Source organism: Arvicanthis niloticus, chromosome 20 (genome assembly GCF_011762505.2).
Source record: "Arvicanthis niloticus isolate mArvNil1 chromosome 20, mArvNil1.pat.X, whole genome shotgun sequence".
Lineage (NCBI taxonomy): Eukaryota > Metazoa > Chordata > Mammalia > Rodentia > Muridae > Arvicanthis > Arvicanthis niloticus.
The window spans coordinates 28,365,235-28,391,354 of NC_047677.1; the positions used below are offsets into that span (position 1 = coordinate 28,365,235).

At 44.0% G+C, this 26,120-nt stretch overlaps 1 protein-coding gene across 1 annotated transcript; it reads left to right on the forward strand.

Annotated features, from left to right (window-relative positions):
• The first annotated feature begins 4,343 nt into the window (after nt 1-4,343).
• Slc25a16 (solute carrier family 25 member 16) lies at nt 4,344-25,443 on the forward strand. The gene is made up of 9 exons (XM_034524798.2): nt 4,344-4,592; nt 8,678-8,770; nt 10,542-10,675; nt 13,816-13,879; nt 16,272-16,393; nt 16,779-16,845; nt 19,700-19,862; nt 21,722-21,790; nt 23,167-25,443. The coding sequence occupies exons 1-9, from the start codon at nt 4,463-4,465 to the stop codon at nt 23,321-23,323; spliced, it is 999 nt and encodes a 332-aa protein (XP_034380689.1). The 5' UTR covers nt 4,344-4,462; the 3' UTR covers nt 23,324-25,443.
• Nucleotides 25,444-26,120: the final 677 nt, after the last annotated feature.

Sequence of the window (26,120 nt, forward strand, 5' to 3'; positions counted from 1 at the left end):
ATCTCTTCCTCTCTTCCCTGGGCTCCCTCAGTGCTGAGTTTACAGGCTTGTGACCCTATACCCTTGTTCATTCAAATTTTTCCTTTTTTTTTTTTTCCTACTGAGTCCTAAAAAGATAACCTTGAAACTCTGGATCCATCCAGGTGTGGTAGCCCACACCTTTGAGAGTCAGAGGCAGTTGGATCTCTGTGAGTGGAAGGCCAACCTGGTCTACAGAGTGAGTTTCAGTCTAACCTAGGCTATATACTGAGACCCTGTATCAAACAAGCAAAACAAACAAACAACTCCCATTCTTCCTGCCTCAGCCTCTGAAGAGTATGCACCATGTCTAATTCCTTTCTAAATAATTTCTGTCCCTAACAGCGCCTTCCCCTAACATATACTCCTCCCCTGTCCCCCAAAGAAAGGGTCTCACTAGATAGTTCTAGCTGGCCTTAACTCTCTAGGTAAACCAGGGTCCACCTCACATCAATCTGTTAGCTAGGTCCCAGAATCCTGGGATTAAAAGCAAGAGCCCCTATACCTGGCACTATAAGCCCTTTGCTGGGATCATTGAAAGTCTTCCTAAGCAACTTTCCTGGTGTATGATCTGTCCGTGTCTGTCTCCCCTACCATCTTATCCATTACTCTGTGATTAACTGTTCCAAATATAGCAGTCACCAGCTTCTCATTATGCACAATATTAAGTTTCAACTCCACAGCCAAGACTAAGACTGTTCGTGACATAACCTTGACCTTTGTCTTTAACAGAATTGCTTATTGTAGCTGGAGATGCAGCTCAGTTGCTACAGTGCTTGCTCGGCATTTATGAAGGCCTGGAGTCCACTCACCATAGTAATGCATAAAACAAGATGTGGCAGGAAATGCCTGTAACCACAGCATTTGGGAGGTAGAGACAAGAGAATCAGAAGTTTAAAGTTTGAAAGCAAACAGTTCTCTCTGGAAGGATGGCTCAGTGGTTAAGAGAACCAGCGCCTCTTCCAGAGGTTCTGAGTTCAATTCCCAGCAACCACATTGGTAGCTTACAACCAATCTATGATGAGTTCTGGTGCCCTCTTCTGGCAAGCAGGTGTAAATGCAGATAGAACACTCAGACAAATCTTAGGGTGTTTTTTAGTTAGTTAGTTAGTTAGTTAGTTAGTTAGTTAGTTAGTTAGTTTGAGACAGGGTTTCTCTGTGTAGCTCTTGCTGTCCTGGAATTCACTCTGTAGACTAGGCTGGCCTCAAACTCAGAAATCCGCCTGCCTCTGCCTCCCAAGAGCTGAGATTAAAGGCATGCGCCACCACTGCCCAGCCAATAAATCTTAAATAAAAAAAGTTTTTGTTACTGTGGGGCACCGTGCAGCAAGTTTATGGCTAGCCTGGGCTCCATGAGAACCTGTATCAGAAGAAAAGGAAATTGGCCAGTGAACTGGGTAGTCACAGGTAAGGGAACCAGAAACTTAAGCAAACCGAACTGGACTATCTTTTCTTTATTGAACAAGTTATGGTTCTTTACTTGTGGGTGCCTGAGTTCTCTGCTTGCCCATGATTGGCCGTCCCGTTTAACTGCTGTCTTCCTGAAACATGTTTTTCTCTGTATTCCCATTTGGTTTGGTTTGTCTCCCTATGCAGCCCTGGCTGGCCTGGTACTCTTTTATTTTCCTTTTGTTTTGAGTCAGGGTTTCTCTGTGTAACAGCATTGCACTGTCTTGGAACTCTTTATGTAGACCTTGAGGACACAGAAATCTACTAGTTTCTGCCTCTAAAGGGACATAGCAAGCTACCATGGCCAGTGGCATTCCCATTTATTTCTGTGATATACATTTCTATTAATAATACATGCATGCCATGAAAAAAGCAAATTCTTTGAGAGACACGATTAAACTCTCTTTTAGTCTAGGAATACTATTTTCCAGATATTCTAAACATGGGAAAGGTGAACAAGATTCATCTTTCTGTATATCTATCATCTGCTGGGCGTGATAGCACACATCTGTCTGGCAAAGAGGCTGGTGTGCCTGAACCCTGTCCTAGTTGCTGTGATACAGTGGACATTCACTAGACTATTGTAGGATACACACTTGCTCTCTTTAAGACATTTTTGCCGGGCAGTGGTGGCTGGTGCACGCCTTTAATCTCAGCACTTGGGAGGCAGAGGCAGGCGGATTTCTGAGTTCGAGGCCAGCCTGGTCTACAGAGTGAGTTCTAGGACAACCAGGGCTACACAGAGAAATCCTGTCTTGAAAAACCAAAAAAAAAAAAAATTTTTTTTTTTTTGCTTGATATGGATTGCAGGATTACACACCACCACATCCTGTTCCTTTGGTGCTGCAGGACCTTCTAGAGCGTGTTCCAGGCTATGTAACATAGTTACACCTTCAAGCCCTTATTCTTCTAATAGGTTTCACTCTTTAGCCCAGGGTGGCTTTGACAGAGCCATGTAGGACAGGCTGGCTTCACACTCTTGGCATTTTTCCTGACCCTGCCTTTCCAATGTTGTCATCACAAGCATGAGCTGCCACCATGCCAAGCTATTTTACATCTTTAGAATCAGCAAGAAGGCACAGTGGGGTAAGTGTACTTTTACTAAACCTGAAGGCCTGAGTTTGATCCAAAAGAGTCACATGGTGCAAGGAGAAAAACACCTGACATCCACACATGAGGTCCCTAACCACAACAGGAATGCATGTGTAATTTATAAACATAAATTACACATTAGCTGTTATGTCAAGAGCAGACAGTAGAGGTCAAGAGAAAGCTGGGAGACTAACCATGGTTTTTCTAGTTTATGGACAGGACACAATGTTCCTGTTTGTGGAAGAGTGAAAACTGAATGAATGGTATACTTAGGAAAGAGAGAAGATTAGGACTTTAAATGTTGGTAACCTAGATGTCAGTTACAAATGGGCTAAAGTGCCTAGCATTTGATAAGCTCTGAGCTCTGAGTTCGATGGATCCCCAGTCTCTCTTCTCTGTCTTTCCCTCAGAGAGAGAGAGAGAGAGAGAGAGAGAGAGAGAGACACAGAGACACAGAGAGAGGGAGAGGGAGAGAGGAGGGAGGGGGAGGGGGAAGGGGAAGAGGAGTGAGAGGAGGAAGAGAAAGAAGGAGAAGAAAGAGGAAGGAGAAGGAGAAGGAGAAGGAGAAGGAGAAGGAGAAGGAGAAGGAGAAGGAGAAAAGGAGAAGGAGGAGACGGACAGAGAGTGCCTCAGGAGTGGTGATGAAATCCTGCACTCTTAGCACATTCAGGGTTCAAACAGAAGTATCTCAGGCTCGAGACCAGCCTGGGCCATATGTAGTATTTACTCCTAGGTCGTGGATGTGAAGGGGACGTGGCTGCACCATCTGTCCCCGCACTGATCACCAAGTTGATCTGGTTGGCTATGTGAAGGTCTCCTCCCCCATTCCCACTCCATGTACATGCCTTCCAGAGCTACATGCCTATTTGGTCAAAGAGGATGACCTTCCCCTAAGAGAGGAAGACTGGTCTTTGATAAAGCGTTTGAGAATAGCTGTGTCACCCTGCTAGAACCTCCAAACCAACCAAGACTTCATAGTGTGTCCCGAGAAAGACAGGGAGAGAGGAAGAAGGAGAAAAGGGGGAGAAATAAGACAAAGAGTTTGTGAAGACAGCCAGCGGGTTCAAGAAGAATTTATTGTATATGACATGGACTGAGATATGACTAGTAGAAGATGGGAATGGATCAGAAAGATAAGGCTGAGCTGCTTGTGTTAATACCAGGGTCACTACACAGGGTCTTGTTCTACAAGAACAAGAGTGCTCTTAACCGCTGAGCCATCTCTCCAGCACTCGACATGTATTATAGTGTGTGTGTGTGCGCGCCAAGGTGCACGTATGGAGGTCTAAGAATAACTTGTGGGAATCGATTGTCTCCTTAACTACGCCGGGTCTGGAGATAAGTAGGGGTCGTCCAGCCTAGTGGCAAGTGCTTTCACCCGTTGAGCCAGCTAGCTTGCCTAGCCTTTTACTTGACATGGTTTCTCTGCAGCTCCGGGCTTGTCTGGAACTCACTATAATATTCAGGCTGGCCTTGATCTGGAGGCGATCCCCCTGCTTCAGAATCCCGAGTGCTGGGATTTACAAGGCATGAGTTTCACTACGTAGCTCAAGCGGGCCTTGATCTTTCTCCATTGTCCTGCATCAGGCTCGCGAGTGCCGAGACTGCAAGCCTGAGCTAACTAACTCTTCAGGCTAAAGAGGCTCCCAAAAACCTTCAGCAAGAACATCAGGACCCTGAGCAAGCCAGACCCCCCCCCCGGGTGACGCCCACTTCCGCCTTGCCCTCTTGTCCGGGACCCGGCGGCGACCGTTTGCGTCATCATTCCGCGCCGCCGCGCCATGGGCATCATCTGGCCCCGCCCGCGCGGCGGCTCGGCTCCTGTCAGAGCCGGCTCCAGTCATGGTGCTGCCCAGTGTTTTGTAAGTTGGCAGCAGAGGCTCGGGACGTGGCGCAGGTCCCGATGGCGGCCCTGGCGGCCGCGGCGGCCCTGGCGGCGGCCGAGCCTGCACCCGCGGTGCCGCAGGCGGCAGGGAGCGGGGGCCCAACCTCGCGCCGAGACTTCTACTGGCTGCGTTCCTTCTTGGCCGGAGGTAGGTGTCCGCTATCGGGACCCCGGGGCTGGGTGGTGAAGCTCGGCCAGCGGCCGGTCAGAGCCAGCGGCCATGGTGACAGTCCGGGGCTTCTCCTGCTGCAGCATCCAGCCGGGCTAATCCCTCCACTGAACCAAGTACCTGTTCCCAAAGGTTGAAAAAAAGGATCCTTTAGGTGGGACATGGTGGGCACACCATCCCTTTTTGTTACAAACAACCTGAGTGACAGTGTAGGACTGGATTTTGCTGTTTGCTTAAAAGGAAAACAAATATTGTTGGTGGATGCCAGCTTGAGCTCGTGCCCACTTCGTGTGTGTGTGTGTGTCTGTTCGCGCGCGCGCGCGAGGACAATATGAGACTATTTCATGTAACTCCTACCTCAAGCTCTGTATGTAGTTGACGCTGGCTATGAACTCTTAATTCTCTTACGTGCTAGAATTACAGGCACAGGCTGCACAGTCCATCTCTGGGGGCCAACTTTAAAAAATAGACTAGGGTATGAGCTGGACATGGTGGAATGTGTCCTAAATCGCATCACCAGGGATGCAGACGCAGGCAGATCTTGAGTTTGATGTCAACCTGGTCTACATAGCAAGTTCCCGGCAAGCCAGGAATGCAGAGTGATACCCTGTCTCAAAAGCAAAATAAAATGACTAAGGGTGTTGTGCAAAACTGCCCACAGCCAAAACTGGTTCCAGGAATCGTGGTAAACAAACTTGCAACTGCTTGAAAAGAAGAGCTGTAGTTTGTGGGTGAATGACTGAGTCGGTTTATAGGTCTCGGGTCTCCTTCCCTTTCTGTATGCAGATATTTGTATCTCTTAACTGCCCCCTCCCATAATGATTATTTGAGTTGTCATCACTTAATTATTTATGACTGGCAATAAAAAAAAAACACATCATGAGGACTCATGGAGAGAGAGTGTCCTAGCTTGCAGCTGTGTTGGGAATGTAATTATTTTCTTCTGCAGATTAAAAAGATATTTCTTAGTCCTAGCACCCTGGAGGCAGAGGCAGGGGGATCTACCATAAGCTACAGGCCATTCTGGTTTACAAAATGAACAAAATAAGTTTCAGGAAAGCCAGAGCTACACAAAGAAACTCTGTCTTGAAAAAGCAAACAAAGAAAGAAAGATATCCTTTTTTTGTTTGTTTGTTTTTTGTTTTTGTTTTTTTTTTCGAGACAGGGTTTCTCTGTGTAGCCCTGGCTGTCCTGGAACTCACTCTGTAGACCAGGCTGGCCTCAAACTCAGAAATCTGCCTGCCTCTGCCTCCCAAGTCCTGGCTCCCCTTTCCTTTTTAAAAAATAATTACTTATTTAGTTTTTATGTGTGTTTTCTCTGCATGTATGTATGTGCACCCTGTGCAGACCTGGTGCCCACAGGCAGAAGAGGGTGCCATCCTGTGGACCTAGAATTACAGGTGGCTATGATATGCGCTATGCCAGCTCCTCTGCAAGAGCAGCTCCTGCCCCAGCCCTTCTGCTCATGCTCAGTCTCACTAAGTGCCTGTGGCAGCCTTGCACTTGCCCTGTAGCACAGGCAAGGTCTAAGTTCGGGATCCTTCTGCTCAGCCTCTCTAGTAGGTAGGATCACAGGCCTTCATCACCAGACTGTTAGAGTGCTGAAAGGGTTAAATGAGACTGTAACAATCTTGGCAGTGTCTACAGTCAGATTTCTTAAGCCTCCTGCTTGTTACAAAGTGAACACTCAGTTTTTTCTTTTCTTTTGTTATTCTTTTTTTTTTTTTTTCCTGAGACTGAGATCTCTCTGGGTAGCCTTGACTGGCTTGGAACTTAACTACTTAGCTCAGAATGGCCTCTAAAAGGCAGTTGGTTTGTCTCAGCCTCCCAGGTGACTGAGTACTGGGATTACAGGTGTGAACCACCAGTGTCTTCCTTCTTATTTTTTTTCTCTCTTTCTTATTATCTATGTCTGTCTGTCTGCCTGTCTGTCTATATCTACCCATCCATTCACGAAGGATCTTACAATGTAGCCTTGGATAACCCGAAACCAGAAACAACCTGCCTTGGCTTCCTAAGTGCTGAGATCAAAACTCTGCACTACTGTGACCAGCCATCCACCTAAGTTTTTGAAGCAGTCTTTCACTGAAGCTTGCTGATTGGCTAGGGTAGCTGACTAGTGAGTTCCAGAGATCAGTCTTGCCTGTCTCCACCTGCCAGAGCTGGGGTTTACGGGCAGATGCCACCATGCCCAGATTTTACATGGATACAAGGGAACTGAACTCAAGCCCAAACTCCAGTCCTCACGTGTGTGCGGGAGGTAGTGGTAGTAGGGTTTTGAAACAGGCTCCCATGTAGTCTAGGCTGGCTTCTAACTTGATATGTAGCTGAAGCGGATCTTCTGCTTCTACCTCCCAAGTGCTGGTATTATCGGAGTGTACCCATGCCTGGTTCTATCTAGTAGGAAAGCCTTATTTTTTTGTGTGTGTGCTTAAATAATTTTTCCTTCATTTTTATTTTTATGTATGGGTGTTTTGCTTGTATGTATGTCTGCACACCATATGCAGGTAGTGCCAGTGGATGCCAGAAGAGAGCATTGGATCCCCTGGTACTGGTTACAGATCTTATGGTACAGATCGTATAGGCAGCTGTGTAGGTGCTTGGAATTGAACTCAGGTCCTCTGGAAGAACAAACAGTGTTTTTTTTCTTTTTTGGTTTTTTTTTGTTTGTTTGTTTGTTTGTTTGTTTTGTTTTGTTTTGTTTTTCGAGACAGGGTTTCTCTGTATAGCCTTGGCTGTCCACAGCCAGTGTTCTTAACTGCAAATCACCTCTCCAGTTCCTAAAATTCTTTCTCTCTTTCTCTTCTTTCTTAACTTTTTTTTGAGCCAGGGTCTCTATATGGCCTTGGTTGTATTGAACTTGAAGTGTAGAGCAGGTAGGGCTCAAACTCACATGCCCCTGCCTCCTGAGTGCCAGGACTAAAGGCATGCACCACCACAACTGGCTTCCTAAAATTTCTTAAGGTACATTTATTTGAGTGTGTGTGCATATGTGTGTGGGGCACGTGCATAGGTCAGAGGGTAACTTGTAGGAACTGGTTTACTCTTTCTGTAATGTGGGTCTTAGGAGGAAACTCAGGTCATGAGGATTGACAACAAGTGCCTTACAGCACGACAGCGTGTCTCTAGCTCTTGTTTCTCTTTGTAGTTTGTTTTTTCTGAACCTGGTTCTCTTTGTAGTCCTGTAGCTGTGGGTGTCCTGGAACTCACTCTGTAGACTAGGCTAGCCCCTAACTCACAGATAATCTGCTCGCCTCTGCCTCTTAAGTGCTGCGATTAAAGGCATGGTCTGGTACTTGTTTCATTTTTTGAGACCTGATCTCACTCTGTAGCTCAGGCAGGCCTGGAACTGTGCAGCTGCAGCAATGGTAACTCAGAGTTCTCTTGTCTCAACCTCCCGAGGCTGGAGTGTGCTACCATGTCCTTTATTCAGTCATTTTAGAGCCATCCTTGGTAGGCTAATAGCTCAGGCATCTATGGCAATTTTCTGTAGGCACGTCTCTGCTTCTATGCACACCTGCTGACCAGTGCAAGAGTAGGCTCCAAACGCATACTTACTACATCGTAAATGAATGATTGATTTTGTGGGCAAAAGTTGTTTTGATGCTTTATTGAAAAGTAATTTTTCATGGGCAGTGGTGGCGCATGCCTTTAATCCCAGCACTTGGGAGGCAGAGGCAGGTGGATTTCTGAGTTTAAGGCCAGCCTGGTCTACAGAGTGAGTTCCAGGACAGCCAGGGCTATACAGAGAAACCCTGTCTTGAAAAGTCCAAAAAAAAAAAAAAAAAAAAAAAAAAAGTAATTTTTAGAAGAGAGTTTCAAATGGAACTTCCCAGTTGGGTAAATTGCCCTCTGTTCATCCGGCATTGGGTATTACATGTATATACTTCGAACTTGTCTAAGTTACAGGGGATGGGGCCATTGATCTGCAGAACCTATTACTAAGCATGTCTCCCCCTGGAGACCAAACTGAACTGTTGTAGTTTTCTGGCTGGACTTGTGATGATTTCCCTTTAGGAAGAGATGGTATCCAGTTTCCTTCTGACTTTTCCGTTTTCCTTTAGGTATTGCTGGATGCTGCGCCAAAACCACAGTTGCTCCCTTGGATCGCGTAAAGGTTTTGTTACAAGCTCACAACCACCATTACAAACATTTAGGTGAGTTCTACATGCTATCTTAGTCAGGGTTTCTATTGCTGTCATAAAACGCCAGGACCAAAAGCACTCTGGGGAAGAAAGGGTCTATTTCACTTGCTTCTCTGTATCACAGTTATCACTGAAGGCAGTCAGGAGCAGGGCAGAATCATAGGGGCTGATGCAGGAGTGTGCATCAGGCCAGGAGCTGATGCAGGAGTGTGCATCAGGCCAGGAGCCGATGCAGGAGTGTGCATCAGGACAGCAGCCATGGTGGATGGGTGCTGACTGGCTTGTTCTTCACAGCTTGCTCAGGCTTTTTTTTTTTTTTAAAGATTTATTTATATGAGCACATTGTAGCTGTCTTCAAACACAACAGAAGAGGGCATCAGACCCCATTACAGATGGTTGTGAGCCACCATGTGGTTGCTAGGAACTGAACTCAGGATCTTTGGAAGAGCAGTGAGTGCTCTTAACCACTGAGCCATCTCTCCAGCCCTCTTTCTGGTTTTCTTTTTTTCTTTTCTTTCTCTCTTTCTCTCTCTCTCTTTCTCTCTCTCTCTCTTTCTTTCTTTCTAAATTTTTTTCCCAAGATTTGTGTATTTATTTTATGTATTCACCATTGCTGTCTTCAGACACACCAGAAAAGGGCATCAGACCCCATTGTAGATGGCCGTGAGCCACCATGTAGTTGCTGGGAATTGAACTCAGGACCTCTAGAACAGTCAGTGCTCTTACTCACTGAGCTACTCTTTTTTGTTTTCTAAGACAGAGTTTCTCTGTATAGCCCTGGCAGTCCTCTGTAGACCAGCCTGGCTTGGATCTCAGAGATCTGTCCTCCTCTGCCTTCTGAGTCCTAGGATTAAAGGTATGCTAATATGGCCCACTCTTAGTGTACTTTCTTATAGAACCCAGGACCAATTTACTGCAGAACTCGGAGGTGGTTCCACCCATAATGGGCTGGGCCCCCTTCTACATCAATCACTCTTTAAGAAAATGCCCTACAGGCCTGCCCAAAGCCCTATTGTGTGCAGGCATTTTCTCAGTTGAGGCTCTCCCCTCTCAGGTGACTCTAGCTTGTGTCAAGTGGACAAAAAGCTTGATTGGAATTTTGCCAACTTGCCAAAAAGCCAAAGATGAAAAAGAATGGAACATTATCTACCTGTTTTTTTGTAGAAAGAGGGGTAGAATTAATGTTTGTGTTTGGAACAAGCCTTGCGAGGGAGTTATCTCCCTCCTTTTCTTTTTCTTTGTTTTTGTTTGTTTGTTTTTTCAAGACAGGGTTTTCTACATAGCCCTGGCTTATTTGGAACTCCTATGTAGTCCAGGCTGGCTTTGAGCTCACGCAGATTTTACCTCTGCTTCTGAATGTTGGTTTTAAGGGCATGCACTGCCATTGCCCACCCTATGTATGTATGTATGTATGTATGTATGTATGTATGTATGTATTGAAGCAGGGTCTCTATACAGACCTTGCTGTCTTGAAACTCATTATAGGGCTAGAGAGATGGCTCAGTGGTAAAGAGCACTGCTCTCCCAGAGGTCCTGAGTTCAATTCCCAGCAACCACATGGTGGCTCACAACCATCTGTAATGGGATCTGATGCCCTCTTCTGGTGTGTCTGAAGACAGCTACAGTGTACTCATATAAATAAATAAATCTTTACAAAAAGCATACAAACTGAAAGAACAAAACAAAAACAGTTAAGACAGATTACACATGTGAGCCACATGCCTGGCTCAAAGTTTGTTTCCATTACCTTAATGTATTCTTCTTCTAAACTTTCCGTGAATAGGGGTCCTTTCCACACTGCGCGCTGTTCCCCAGAAGGAAGGCTACCTTGGATTATATAAAGGAAATGGTGCGATGATGATTCGGATCTTCCCTTACGGTGCAATCCAGTTCATGGCCTTCGAGCATTATAAAACGGTAATTGGATTCTTCTTTCTTTTATGTCTTTGAATGTTATGTTTACACCAAACATTTGTTTTTATTTGTGTTGTGTTGTGTGTGTGTGTGTGTGTGTGTGTGTGTGAACATGGAGGTCAAAGAACAACTTGTAGAAGTCCTTGTATCATGTGGGGTCTGTGTATTGGACTTGGTTCTCAGGCTCTGTGGCTGGTGTCTTTCCTGCTGAATCATCTTGTAGTTTCTTGCATCTTTTGTGGTTTGAAACAGTATCTTTATGTTAAGCACAGGCTAGGTTTGAACTAATGGTCCTCATGCCTCAGTCTCCCAAGTACAGGTATGTTGAGTCCATTTTTTTCCTCCTAGGCCCAAACAACTAGAATGACTCTGAGACTCAAAATATCTTTACAAACCCCTTGGTTCCATGATTAGATCATAACTATTATCCCATTTATTCTAATCTAAGTTCTGCCATATGGCTGGTTACCTCTGCTCAGCTGCCATGTTTTTGACCTCCATGTTCCCAGGCAAATCCCAACTTGGCTCTATCCCAGAATCCTTCCTACCAACGGGATGTTCCACCTTCTATTCCGCCCTTTCCTATAGGCCATAGGACTTTTATTGACAAGTGATGCAGCCATACAATACACAAAAGATTCTTTCTACCCTGGGATTATATGGGTTAATAGTATGCTCTCCATTGGAATTTTCCCCAGTGCTGGGGATTGAGCCTACAAATCTGTGCACACCAGTTAATTTTGGGTGCTGTGAATTCAGTGCAGACTTTTGTGCTTCTGTGGCAAGCACTTTCCCAACTGAGCCTCTTCTCATTTCCTGTTAGTTTGAGATGGATCTGGAATTTATGTGAGGCTGGCCTAGAATTCACTGTGTAGCCAAGGCTGCCTTTGGACTTACAATCTTGCCTCCTCTCCCTCTCAAATTCGGGAATTGTAGGCATATACCACCATGCCCCGCTCAAAAGTGCCTTCCAGAAAGATAGATACAGGTCACCGAGGTGGCTAGAGGGTAAGGGTGACAAGCCTAAGGACCTGTGTTCAGTTCTTGGAATCCACATGGTAGACAGCTGACTCCTTCACGCTGTCCCCTAACTTCATGAATGTGTACACCCACTCACACAAACACACAGAAAATAAAATGAATAAAAATTAAAGTGTTGCCGGGCGGTGGTGGCTCACGCCTTTAATCCCAGCACTTGGGAGGCAGAGGCAGGTGGATTTCTGAGTTTGAGGCCAGCCTGATCTACAAAGTGAGTTCCAGGACAGCCAGGGCTACACAGAGAAACCCTGTCTCGAAAAAACCAAAAAAAAAAAAAAAAAAAACCAACAAAAAATTAAAGTGTTTTTAAAAGATAAATTTATAATATTTTAATATACTTTTTAAATTAAAAAGTATTTGCATGTATATGTGTATGTGGGTGCTGGTGGAGACCAGAAGAGAGTGCTGGGTTCCCTGGAGCTGGAGTTAGCTGATGAGGGTGCTCAAAACAGAAGTCACAACCTCTGGAAGAGCAGCAAGCATGCTTAAGCCATTGAGCTGTCTCTCCAGCCTATTTAATAAGCTTGTTCTCCTGGTCTCTGAGAACTCCAGTGTGGCCTTTCTTTTATATTTATATATTTATACTCATTTATTATGTTTGTATGTTTTCAATCGGCATAAAGTATAAGTGTATAGCTTACTTAATACATGTAAATTATGTAAACATATAGTGCACACTCATGTGCATACATATTTTGCTGTTCTGAGGATCAAACCCAGAGCCTTGAGCATCTTAGACCAATGTTTTACCAATGAACTACATCCCTAGTTTGGGACTCTGTTATTAAATAAGTGAAATCCTATAATAAAAGTTTATTATTTTGCAGCAGTGCTTCAACAGCTTTCCTGTTATACTGTTATACTCATCAGCTCTCTAATCTTTCTAAGTTTACTTCTTTCTTTTCTTCTTTCTTTCTTTCTTTTTTTTTTTTTTTTTGAGACAGGGTTTCTCTGTGTAGTCCTGACTGTCTTGGAACTCACTCTGTAGACCAGGCTGGCCTCAAACTCAGAAATCCGCCTGCCTCTGCCTCCCAAGTGCTGGGATTAAAGGCCACCACCACCCAGCTTCTTTCTTTCTTTCTTGTTTGGTTTTTATTTCGTTTTGTTTTATTTTTGTTTTTTGTTTTATTTTTTTTTTTGTTTTGTTTGTTTTTTGTTGTTGTTTTTTGGTGTTTTGAGACAGGTTTTCTCTGTGTAGCACTGGCTGTCCTGAAACTTGCTCTATAGCCTATGCTAGCCTTGAACTAACAGGTCCACCTGCCTCTGCTGTATTAAAGGTATGTGGCACCACACCAAGCCTGCCTTTACTTAAAAAACTATTTATATTTTGGACTGGAGATGGCTTAGTGGTTAAGAGGGTTGGCTGCTCTTCTTAAGGACCCAGGCTCAATTCTTAGCACCCATAAGGTATCTCAAAAACATCTGTAACTCCAGTTTCAAGGAGCCTGATACCCTCTTCTGGCCTCCACTGGTGCTGTACATATGTGGCAAACTTTCATACAGGCAGTAAAACACCTATATAAAGAAACTAAAGGCCGGGTGATGGTGGCGCACGCTTTTAATCCCAGCACTTGGGAGGCAGAGGCAGGCGGATTTCTGAGTTCAAGGCCAGCTGGTCTACAGAGTGAGTTCCAGGACAGCCAGGGCTACACAGAGAAACCCTGTCTCGAAAAAACAAAACAAAAAACAAAAAACAAAACAAAAAAAAAACCTAAAAACTAATTTTTTAAAGACAGGTTTCTTTGTTTAGCTTTGGCTGTCCTTGAACTTGCTATGTAGACCAGTTTAGCCTTGAACTCACAGAGATCTGCCTGCCTCTGTCTCCCAAGTGCTGGGATTTTATTTTATGTATATGGATGTTTTGCTTTCATATATATCTGTGTGTATGCACTGTGCATGTCTGGTGCCTATGGTAGTCAGAAGAGGGCGACGTATCCCCTAGAACTGCTGTTAGGGACAGTTATTAGCTGTCCTGTGGGTGCTGGGAACTGAACTCAAATCTGCAAGAGTAGCAAATGCTCTTAACCTCTGAGCCATCTTTCCACCCCCTCTAACTTTAACACATAAAATAGCATCTTATTTAATTCAGTGTTTTTTGTTTCTAGTTCATTACTACAAAGCTGGGAGTTTCTGGTCATGTGCACAGATTAATGGCTGGATCCATGGCAGGTAAGATGAGTAGATACATTTTGTATCTGATAAATAAGGTTTCTTTATATCAAAGTGCTTAATTTGGGGGTTAGAAAGATGGCTAAACAGTTAAGAGTATTCCTGTTTTTTTTTTTTTAATATTTATTTATTTATTTTTTATTGAGACACACTATTACTATGTAGTTCTGGTGGCCTGTGCTTAAATATTTATTTTTATTTACATGCAAATGTGCATGCATGCATCTGTGTATGTGTGTGTGTGTGTGTGTGTAACAGAGAGAGAGAGAGGGAAAGAGAGAGAGAGAGAGAAAGAGAGAGAGAGAGAGAGAGAGAGAGAGAGAGAGAGAGAGAGAATATATGAGTATTTACACATACATGTCCATGGAAGCCAGAAGAGGGTGTTGGACACTTTGGAGCTGGAGTTATTGGCTGTGTAGGGTGCCCAACATGGGTGCTGACAACCAAACTGCGGTCTTTTGGAAGAGCAATATGTACTTTTAACTACTGAGTGTGCCATCTTTCCAGCCCCATTTCCGCTCATGCAGAGGACTTGAGTTAGGTTCCCAGCTCCCACATCGGGTGGTTTGCAGTGTCTCAGTATCCCAGCTCAAGGAGAACCTGATCCCTCTGACTTCTATGGGCACTGTTTTCTCGTGCACACACTCAACGCACAGATAGATGGACACACAGAATTAAAAATAAGAGAAAAAGATCTTTGTTTAAGAAATCCTTGCTGGGCCGGGCAGTGGTGGCGCACGCCTTTAATCCCAGCACTTGGGAGGCAGAGGCAGGTGGATTTCTGAGTTCGAGGCCAGCCTGGTCTACAGAGTGAGTTCCAGGACAGCCAGGGCTACACAGAGAAACCCTGTCTCGAAAAGACAAAAAAAAAAAAAAAAAAAAAGAAATCCTTGCTGGGCAATTGCTGGGCAGTGGTGGCGCACACCTTTAATCCCAGCACTTCGGAGGCAGAGGCAGGCGGATTTCTGAGTTCTAGGCCAGCCTGGTCTACAGAATGAGTTCCAGGACAGCCAAGGCTACACAGAGAAACCCTGTCTCAGAAAACAAAACAGAAGCAAAACAGAAGCACCAAGTCAAATAAAATTACATTTGTGTGCGTGTGTGTTCACATTAGAGGAGTGCTTGCAGGAATTGATCCTGACATCAATGTGGGACTCCATCCCAGTGTTGTGGGAACTGTAAGGACAGGCCATACTCAGAGTCTCCCATCTGCCTTGGTATCGCTGGTGCTAAGATATTCATTTTTGACCTGGGGTGGAAGGAGGCAGTGTGGATGAATTTTTTCTTTGCGGCCACTGGTGTGAGATAAACAAGAGCAGCTTTTCCAACCCTGGAGTCCGTCCACATTTGTGCCAAGTACATGACACAGAGTTTTGTGAAGGTGACGTTCATGTTCAAGTTTGGTTCTACCCTTCCTGTATCATCTGCTTCCACACGATGTTGCCCTGGGCTGGGCCAGCAGGCTCCCAACAGCTATTCATGGTCCCTTGACACAGTAGTCAGGTTCACTTTGGCCAGGTCATCATGTTTGTTCATTTGCACCAAGCTGCAGAATAAGGAACATGTGATTTGACTGTGGCTCTTCATAGAGCCACGTTCAAGTTCCCTGGCTGCAAGAAGATCCACATGTCCAAGAAGTTGGGCTTCACCAAATTTCATGTTGATGAATTTAAAGGCATAGTAACTAAGAATCGTCTCACCCCTGATGGCTGTAGGGTCAAATAAATCTCAGTCTCAGTGTGCTCGACAGGCGGCAGCCTGTGCTGGTGAGGCCTTCTTATTGCGTGACCTCCCACACCACCAGCTTGTTTTGTTGTTGTTTAAAGACAGAGTTTCTCTGTGTAGCTCTGGCTATCTTGGAACTCTCTCTGTAGACCAGGTTGGCCTCCAACTCAGAAATCTTCCTGCCTCTGCCTTAGTGTTGGGATTAAAGGTGCGCACTACCACCACCACCTGACCTATAGTCATTTTTTTCTGCTGATCTCACATTCAATAAAGCCAAACTCATGATGTGTTGGAGCTGCATTATTTGGTGCCTACAGCAGGATTTCACAATGAGAGGAACTTCTCATGATTTTTAAAAAGCTGAACCTTGCCAGGACTGGTACCTTCAAGCTTAGCACTCGTGAACAGAGACTCACCGGTGGATCTCTGAGTTCTAGGCCAGCCAAGGCTGCATAGTGAGATCCTGTCCCAAAAACCAAACAAACAAAAAACCCCTAGCCCTCCTTAGGTACTGCTATTGGATGGTTTGAGTCTTTAGTCCTTAATTTCACCTTTGCTCTGAGTATGTTTCACCATTTTTATAATACTAAGGAATGTTACTCTTTGGAGTCTGTGTATACACATGTAGATGTCACTATTTGTACATCTGTGGCTCTGTTCCTTCCAGGCATGACAGCAGTTATTTGCACTTACCCTCTGGATGTGGTCAGGGTACGCCTGGCCTTCCAGGTCAAAGGAGAGCACACCTATTCAGGGATCATCCACGCCTTCAAGACAATCTACGCCAAGGTATTCCACCCCACTTTACAAATGTGCAGCATGCCTCCTGTATCTAGGAAACTATCGAAGGATAGCTATCTTTTCCTCTGCTTGAATCAATACTAGGTTAGGGGTGTAGTTCCGTGATAGAGAGCTTGCCTACCCTGCAAAAGTTCTGGATTGATTCCATACATAGTACATAGTAAAGAAGAGAGTGGGGAGGGAGGAGGGAAAGAAAGAGGGTGGGAGGGAAGAGGAGGGAGAGCGTTATTAATGGTAACAGCAGCAGTAGCCCTAAGAAGCCCTTGTTTATATCTCAAATGAGTCCTAGGGTCACTTCTGTAGCATCATGCTGTTACTGGATGATATTTATCATAATAAATATGATATAATCCTCTATTTTCTTCATTCGAAGGAAGGTGGTTTCCTTGGATTCTACAGAGGTCTGACGCCTACTATACTAGGAATGGCTCCATATGCAGGTACGATTCAAACTGGGCCAGGCAATGCTACACACCCTGTATCCAGCACTCAGAGGCTGAGGCAGGCAGGGCTCTGTGAGTTGGAAGACAGCCTGGTCTACACAGTGAGCTTCAGGCCAGCCAGGGCTACACAGCGAGATCCCATCTCAGACATAAAGCAGAGCAAGGCAAGCAAAATGAAGTTGTCAGCATCCTACTTTGTGTTTATGTCACCAATGTTTTTTAAGTGACAACATAAAAAGATGCTCTCTGAAATGGTTTTTACTTATGATGAAGATAGAGTTATAATTCAAATATGGTCACTCAGCCCATTATATATAAAGCCTACTGTTTATGTACACTGCGTAGAAATGCAATTTTATGTCTTTTTATTAATATGTGACTTATTAACACTTATGTTGTTAAGGATCCAGTTTTGAGCCAGCAAACGCCTTAATCCCAGCACTCAGGAGGCAGAGGCAACTGGAGCTTTCTGAGTTTGAGGCCAGCCTGGTCTACACAGTGGGTTCCAGAAAAGCCAGGGCTGTTATAGAGAGACCCCGTCTTGAAAAAAAACCAAACAAAAAAGAATTTAGGTTTGGGACTGGAGAGATGGCTCAGTAGTTAAGAGCACTTACAGAAAACCAGGGTTTGGTTTGCAGTTTGATGGCTCAAAATCATTTGCTACTCTGGTTCAGATGTCTGACAACTTCTTCTTGCCTTTGCAGGCACCAGGCATCCATGTGGTGCACACACAAATGCTCATATTTTAAAATAAAGTAAAAAAAAAAATGTATCTTTGCACATTTCTTTAATCCTAGCGCTGGAGAGGTTGAGGTGAGAGGGTCAGAATTTCAAGATCATCTACATTTGACAATTGGGCAAAGTAGTAAACACTTGTAATCCCAGCTGTTTGAGAAGTTGAGGCAGGAGACTGAGCCTGGGAGTTTGGGACCAGCCCTGGTGATTTATTTATTTTACATATATGAGTATCCCATTGCTCTTTTCAGACACACCAGAAGAGGGCATCAGACTCCATTGCAGGTGGTTGTGAGCCACCCATGTGGTTGCTGGGAATTGAACTCAGGACCTGGAAGAGCAGTTAACTGCTGAGCTATCTCATTTCTCATTCTGTTTTTAGATAGGTCTTGTAGCCCAAGCTGGCCTCATTCCATAGCTGAGGACCTTGAATCCCAGTGCTAGGATTATAACCGTGACTGCTCTGCTGGCTAAAACACTCTCGTCTTTAAGTTTTATTTTTATTTTATATTCGCAAGTGATTTGCCTGTGTTTGTGCACACTCACTGCGTGTGTGCCTGTTGCCTTGGAGGCCAGAAGAGGCTCACATACTGCTGGAAAGCATCATGTGGGTGCTGTGTCCCCTGCAAGAGCAGCAAGTGCTCTTAAGGCCAAGCTCTTTCTCTAGTCCCTAAAGCGTCTTTAAGGAATAGCAGTTCAGTTGATTTTCAGTAACAGCTTCATTGAGTCATGCCTAGAACACCATAGAACTCGTCCACGTAAGTGTCCAAGTCACTGGCTTTTACTTGATGTAACATTGTCTTGCATCTGTAGTTAGGACTCCCAAGTCTAAGCAGCCATTCATCTTTGCATCTTTGTAGGTCTGCATTTTATATAAAGGAAGTCATGGTGTGACTGATTCGATTGTGTAGTTTTGAGGTTCAAAACATAAACATATTTTCTTATTTTTGCTGTGGAGCTGTTTCCTGAGTGCTTATTTACTTCTGAGACGAGGTTTATGTGCCCTAGTCTAGCCTTGTGCTGTGTAGCTGACAGTGACCTTGACATCTTGATCTTCTTGCTTGGGACTCAAGTGCTGGGCTGGCAGGTGTGTTCCACTGAGCCTGGCTTCTATGTCTCTATAGTTAAGAAATATTCTGACTACATTTGTGTCTTAGTTTCTACTGCTGTGAAGAGACACATGACTAAGGTAATTCTTATAAAGGAAAACATTTAATTTGGGCTGGCTTACAGGTTCAGAAGTTCAGTCCATTATCATCATGGTAGCATTCAGGTGGACATGATTCTCCGGAAGGAGATGAGAGTTCCATACCTTGATTCGAAGGCAGCCAGAAGGAGACTGTTTTCTGCAGGTAGCCAGGATCCAGGAGCTTGAGTCCAGGAACCCACCTACACAGTGACACACTTTCTCCAAAAAGGCCACACCTCCTAATAATGTCACTTTCCATGGGCCAAGCATATTCAAACCACCACAGTCTATTTATTGTGTGTGTGTGTGTATATAAAACTTATAGCTGGATCCCAGCACTTGGGAGGCAGAGGCAGGCAGATTTCTGAGTTCAAGGCCAGCCTGGTGTACAGAGTGAGTTCCAGGACAGCCAGGTCTATACAGAGAAACCCTGTCTCGAAAAACCAAAAAGAAAGACCAAAAAACCAAACCTGACCAAACCAAAAACCTTATGAACTGTGGACTGGGTGGTACATGCCTTTAATCTCAGCACTTGGGAGGCTTAGGCTCCACTGGGCTACATGGTGAGTTCAGGCCAGCTGGAGTTACATGGTGAGACTATGTCTCAGATGCCCTCCCCCCTGCATCAAATTATGATTATGATTTAAATTTTTCTCATTTTAAACCTTGGAAGATTTTAATTCTCCTCTATGATTTGAAATACTTTTCACTTCTGCTCCTTCAGTGCATAGAATATATTAGTGTGTGAAAACTAATGCTATCTTTTTTGATAACTGGTAATGTCTTTGAATTAGTATTTATAGTAATAATTAAGCAATTGTTTTAGATTAGGAAATGCATATTTTTTTCCTTCGATTATTTTGTTATCGTGTAATGAAGATCTCTTTCTCAATGCATGTCATGGTGAGTTTGTATCCTGCTTTTTAGGTGTTTCCTTTTTTACCTTTGGTACCTTGAAAAGTGTTGGGCTTTCCTACGCTCCCACCCTGCTTGGCCGACCTTCGTCTGACAACCCCAATGTCTTAGTTCTGAAAACTCACATAAACCTCCTTTGTGGTGGTGTTGCTGGAGCAATAGCACAGACGATATCGTAAGTGCCTCTACTTCAGTTCCTAAGTCCCTGGCTCTGGTCCTGTCTGACACTGTGATCATGTTATTCTCTTCTAATAGGTCAGTGAGCACAGAATCCCTTATAAAATATCACTTCATATCGATAAATATTAATTTAATCCTCTTCTTAGACATACCTTCATCATAAGCATATCCGTGTAACTACATGCCAATAATCAACTGCACTAATCTAGATCCTCCCACTTTCCTGTAGATCCCTTTGAAAAAACAATCGTAAATATGAGTGTCATTTGTTTGTTTTTTGTTTTGTTTGGGTTTTGTTTTGTTGTTGTTGTTTTTGTTTTGTTTTTTGTTGTTTTTGGTTTTGGTTTTTTGAGACAGGGTTTCTCTATGTAGCCCTGGCTGTCCTGGAACTCACTCTGTAGACCAGTCTGGCCTCAAACTCAGAAATCCACCTGCCTCTGCCTCCCAAGTGCTGGGATTAAAGGCATGCGCCACCACTGCCCGGCTATATTTTATTTTTAATTATGCATATAGTTATGTTTGTGCATAAAAGTACAGTTCTCTCAGAGGCCAGAAGAGGGTTTCAGATCCCCTGGAGCTGTTATCACAGTTCTGTACTGGCTGGTTTTGTGTGTTATCTTGACACAAGTTAGAGTCATCAGAGAGGAAGAAGCCTTAGTTGGGAAAACGCCTCCGTGAGACCCAGCTGTAGGGCATTTTCTCAATTATTGATCAATGGAGAGGGCCCAGTCTATTGTGGGTGGTGTCATCCTTGGAGTGGTGGTTCTGAGTTCTACAAGAAAGCAGGCTGAGTAAGCCAGGGGAGGCAAGCCAGTAAGCAGCACCTCTGTGTGGCCTCTGCATCAGCTTCTGCCACCAGGATCCTGCCTTGTTTGAGTTCCTGTCCTGACTTCCTTCAGTGATGAGCAATAATATGGAAATATAAGCCAAGTAAAGTCTTCCTCCCCAACTTGCTTTATGGTCATGGTGTTTTGTCACAGCAATAGAAACCCTAGCTAAGATCAGGTGCTTGTGAACCACCTGACATGGATGCTGGGAACTAAACTCAGGTTCTCTGGAACAGAAGCAAGCACCCTAGCTAGCCCAAGCTGTTTTTACTGAAGCACTTAAGTGTTTAACTGGTTAAAGTTGCTACCATGTGGAAGGGACATTATAATAAATCCATTACTATATCAGAATTGGGAAGGTGGTTTTTAGACATTTCTTCAGACCAGGAGAGACTAAGTAGAAGGAGACATGAAGGGCTAAACACCAAGCAGCAGGACTTTTCAGAGAAAGCAAGTTAGAAAGCCTCTGAGGTGATGAAGGACATGTCCTGAGCACCAGGGAGGCAGCTGGAGTGCTGTCACCTGGCTCCTGAATCCTGGGTGGACCAAGCAAAGGCAGAGTCAGCCCTGGAAAAGTAGATTGTATCTTCGGATGGCAGGTAATGCTATGCTATGGAGGGTAGAGGAGAGGTGTCCGCTTTGCTGTGGAGGGCTGGCTGTGGACTTCTGTGGACTCCTGACTGTCTCCTGATGTGCTAGTCCTCTTCTTGGTCCTGTCACCTCCTTTTCCTCAAGCAGACTCACAGCTTAATCTGTCTTCTTTCTTTCTCACCTCCCCCTGCCAAAAACAAACAAACAAACAAAAAACAAAACAAAAAAACCCCCAAAAAACCAAAACCAGGGTCTCCTGTGGTCAAAACTAGTCTCTAACTTGTTATGTATGTGAGGATAGCTTTGACTTAAGATCCTCCTGCCTCCACTTGCCCAGTTCCAGACTGCTCAGTAGATTTAAGATGTTGTTTTCAATGATTGTCAGATAGGAGATAAGAGATTGTTTTTACATCTTTAATTCTTGTGTTTTTTTCAGCTACCCTTTTGATGTGACCCGTCGGAGAATGCAGTTAGGGGCGGTCCTGCCGGAGTCTGACAAGTGCCTGTGAGTGTCCTGACGTCTAACTGTTCGTAATCTTTAGAGACCCAATGGTCTTTTCATTTCTGTTTTTAATACAGGGTCTCATGTAGCCTGATTGTCTTTTAACTCTGTATGCAACATGGCTGACCTTGAACTTGTGACTTTCCTTTCTCAAATTCTAAGTGCTAGGGATAAGGTGTGACCCTCTTACCTGGCTTCTTGGTTGGTTGGTATTTGAGACAGGATCTCACTATGTAATACACACATCTGGCCTTGAACATGCACCATCATCCTTCAGGGCTACACAAGACCTTGTCTCAGAGAAACTCAGCCTGACCCAATCCAGGGGCAACAAATGAAAGAGAAAGCAGAGGGTTGGATCCTACAATCTTCCCAAACTGCTTCCCGCCTGGCCCCACCTGGGAGAGGTCCTATCATTCCCAGCGGTGCCTCTTATCACTTGGGTCACCCCAGGCACGGTACCCCAGGCATGGCACTGGAAGCTTACCGAGTGGATGCTCCTACAGCCTGTGCTTCCATCAGTGTGACTGGGCTAGTGCTGTCTGTTCACAGTGTACATGTGTAGAACGCTTCCCCCTTGCAGTGGCTTGCTTTTGTCATTGTGATATGTTGGCTGTGTGTCACCTTTGTCTTCCAAAAGCTATTTCAGATGGAAGCTTTCACAGACTCATGTACTGGATTTAGGCCACTTGTTTTCTTAAAGACCTGTTTTGTTATTTTATGCATGTTTTGCTTACATGTATGTCTGTGTACCATGGCCATTCCTGGTGCCTGGTGAGGTCAGAAGAGGGCGTTAGATCCCTTGAGACTGGAGTTACAGATGGTTGTAGAGCACCATGTGGGTGTTGGGAATTGGACCTGAGTTCAGAAGTTCTCTTCACTTCTGAACCAGCTTTCCAGGCCAGTTTTCAAATGTTTGACTTACTTTAGCAAAAGTTAGCCTTGAACTCCTGGTCTTCCTGTCTCCATCTCCCAAGTGCTAAACTTACAGGCACCACCTGGACTCGTTTGTATGAATGTATTTATATATGCAAATATATTGTTTTATTTGAGATAAAGTCTTTCTCTGTCACTCAAGTTGGCTTGAAACACTCCCGTTTTAGCTTCTAAGTGCTAGGCTCGCGAGCTTGAGCAAGCACAGCCAGGTCAACCTCCTTTCAAATAGGCTGTTCTGGTGGCGTAGTCCTCCTTCTCCAGCAGATGATTACAGTTCAAAGCTTAGCCCAGACACGATTCTGTCTGAAGAAACTATTTACACAAACAATAAACAAAGCTGTTCTGAGCTCTGAATTGTCTTGTCAGCTTCTGGGTGGCTTGCCACCTTGTGGATGGCTTGTCCCCTTTGGATGGTTGCTGCCTCACTTTCTGCTGTCTTTCAGTACCATGCGGCAGACCATGAGGTACGTGTACGGGCAGCACGGGCTTCGGAGAGGACTGTACCGTGGCTTGTCTCTCAACTACATCCGCTGCGTGCCCTCCCAGGCCGTGGCCTTCACCACCTACGAGCTGATGAAGCAAGCTTTCCACCTCAACTAAAAAAAAATCATAATTTGTAGTTATTTTCCTCAGTAAATTCTCAGAAAGATGTGTATGTATGTATGTGTGTGTGTGTGCGTGCGTGCGTGCATATATATGATACCTTAATTGTGAGGGAAACATTACTTGAAGGGGACATTTGCCCTGAATCAGGAACCACTGGTATTTTAATACTTGATTTTTTTTTTCAGTTTTTAAATCATAGATCAAAAATGCTCAGCATAATTTGATTTTTCTTTTTGATGGGATCTCCATATGTTACCCTGGCCAGCCTGGAACTCACTGTGGAGAAACCTCTTTGTGCAGAGGCAATCCTCTTGCCTCTGCCTCCCAAGTACTGAGATTCCAGGTGTGGGCCACCATGCCTGCTCGGACATACTTTTTAATGGACAACATTATACCTTACAACCCTGAAGAGCCAGTCATCTTGGGCTGACTGTGGCTACCTGTTTGGTTATTTTAAAGTGTTATTTGGAAGGAAAAGAAAGTTCACATTTGAGTTCAAGAGATTGTCATTAGTCCTACCATAGGATTCCCAACTTTCCGTTATAATTGTGGTTACTGAGGTGTGGGGAGGGGCCTTTGCGTGCCAAGCACAGGTTGTACCCACTAAGCCACGCCCCAGGCCTGCAAGCTCCATAGCACTGAGCTATGTCACTGGCCTTTCCTTCTTATTATGGCGCTGGGGATCACACTCATGCATGCTGATTGTGTAATTGCACACTGCCAATGGCCTACACCCCCAGCCCGCTGACACCCCCCCCCCCCCCCGCTCATTATTCCCCCTCCCACTCTGTCCTTTCTCTGCTTGTTCTGGGGAGTAAACTCAGGGTCTCTCTTGCCTATCTTACTAGATAAGCGCTCTACCTCTGAACTACATCTCCAGCCTTCTAACATTATGTAATGTTATTAAAATCAGCCAACTTCCTTGTATGGTAGCAGAATGAGAACTGAATATGTAAGGTCTGTAAAAGAGAGCCAGCAACAACGTACTGTTCTTACTATGTTTCTTCTCATAATTCTGCTCCAGTTGATAAAAGACACCTTTTCCTTCATGGTTTGAAAAGCATTTTCTTTTTCTTTTCCTTCTTTCCTTCTTCCCTCCCTTCCTCCCTTCCTCCCTTCCTCCCTCCCTCCCTCCCTCCCTTCCTTCCTCTCTTTGGGGATTGAATCTAGGCCCTTGTACAGCCCAGGCATGATGAGATCCCATCAGAAAGCCAGGTGTGCACTGAGGCACATCCCCAGCTGTCTTTCATTCTCAATAAAATTAGTGTTGTATTTTAAAGGAGATATTCAACAAATGAATAAGTTCCCAGGTCTTGTTCAAATGCTATGATCATGGACTTTGATTTTCATGAGTTTTAAAAAGCCACTGTGTTTCCCAAAGGCAGTGATAATAAAAATTAAATATCTTTGTTCTTAAAAGGAGAGTAGCATTGCAGATGCTTGTCTTAAATAACTTGGTATGCACTAGAGAATTTAAATGGACCATTAATTTAGAGGAAGCAATGTTTCTGAGGTATTATGTCGAGACATAAGTTCTTCCATGTAGGTTTAGTATGTCATAGTCCTAAGCGTAAATATAAAACACGTTTTGATTGTTACATTTTAAAGAGGTTATATAGAATATAAGAATTCTGATCATTGTGTTTAGAACACTTTTTCATTGTAAGCATGACACATGGAGTAGAAGCAGTAAGCTGTCTCTAGAGGTAGTGATTTGTAGAATTGATGTGATTTTTTAAAACATTAAAATTAAGCTGCAAATGTTACTTCTGCATTTTCATGTATGTAAAGATTTCTTGTCATATCTTGAAAAAATTAGGTGAATTAATTTCATTTTTATGATCTTTGTTTTAAAAATAAAAATGTATCTTGTGATTTTAAATGTACCAGGAGTGGGGATAAGTCTGTTTATAAAGCTCTTTTGTATATTTTAATTTCTGGACCACACTGTAGCTAATTATTCCACTCAATCTTAAGGTAATTTAAATCTGTAAAATAAATATCTCAATTATATTATCAATAAAGAGAACTGAAAATATTTTTTAAAATAAGAAATTGCATTCTATGTCTGTGATAGAATCCATAAGATATTAAAAGTAATTTTTTTACCCTTGTTTTGATGGCTTGTTTTATTTATTTATCACCTGTGGAGCCCGAGGGCTCAACACATGCTAGGTAAACACCTTACCACTGAACTGGATCCCCAGCCAGACTATTTAATTCGGTTTATTTTTCCTTATTTATTTAATATTATTTTATATGAATGAGTTTTGCCAGCGGGTATGTTTGTGCCTCACAGACATGTCTCCTACCCGAGGAGGTCAGAAGTAAAACATCAGCTCCCCTGGAACTGGAGTTACAGGTTATTGAGAGCTGCCCTGTAGCTGCTTGGAGTCAACACTGGAAGCAACCAGTGTTTTTAACAATTGAGTCATCTCTCCAGCCCTTTATTTTCTGAAACAGTCTCTTTAACCTAAGCTGGCCTGAAACTCAAAATCTTCTCCTGTGTTAGAATTATAGATATGTGCCACAGTATCAGGCCAATACCTTTCTTTTAAATTGTTTGCATTATTGATAAAGAAAAATGTTAGATATGAAATAAGAGAATGGAAGGGCTGGGGAGATGGTTCAGGTGATAGAGCTATATAAACTACATACACATTCCTAGCACCCACATACTAGCCAGGTTTAGTCATAGACCCTGTGTATGTATAAAGTGAAGAGTGGTAGTGTGAGAACAAAATTTGAAAGCAGCATTGTAACAATAACAAAAAACACAGATAGCTCACCC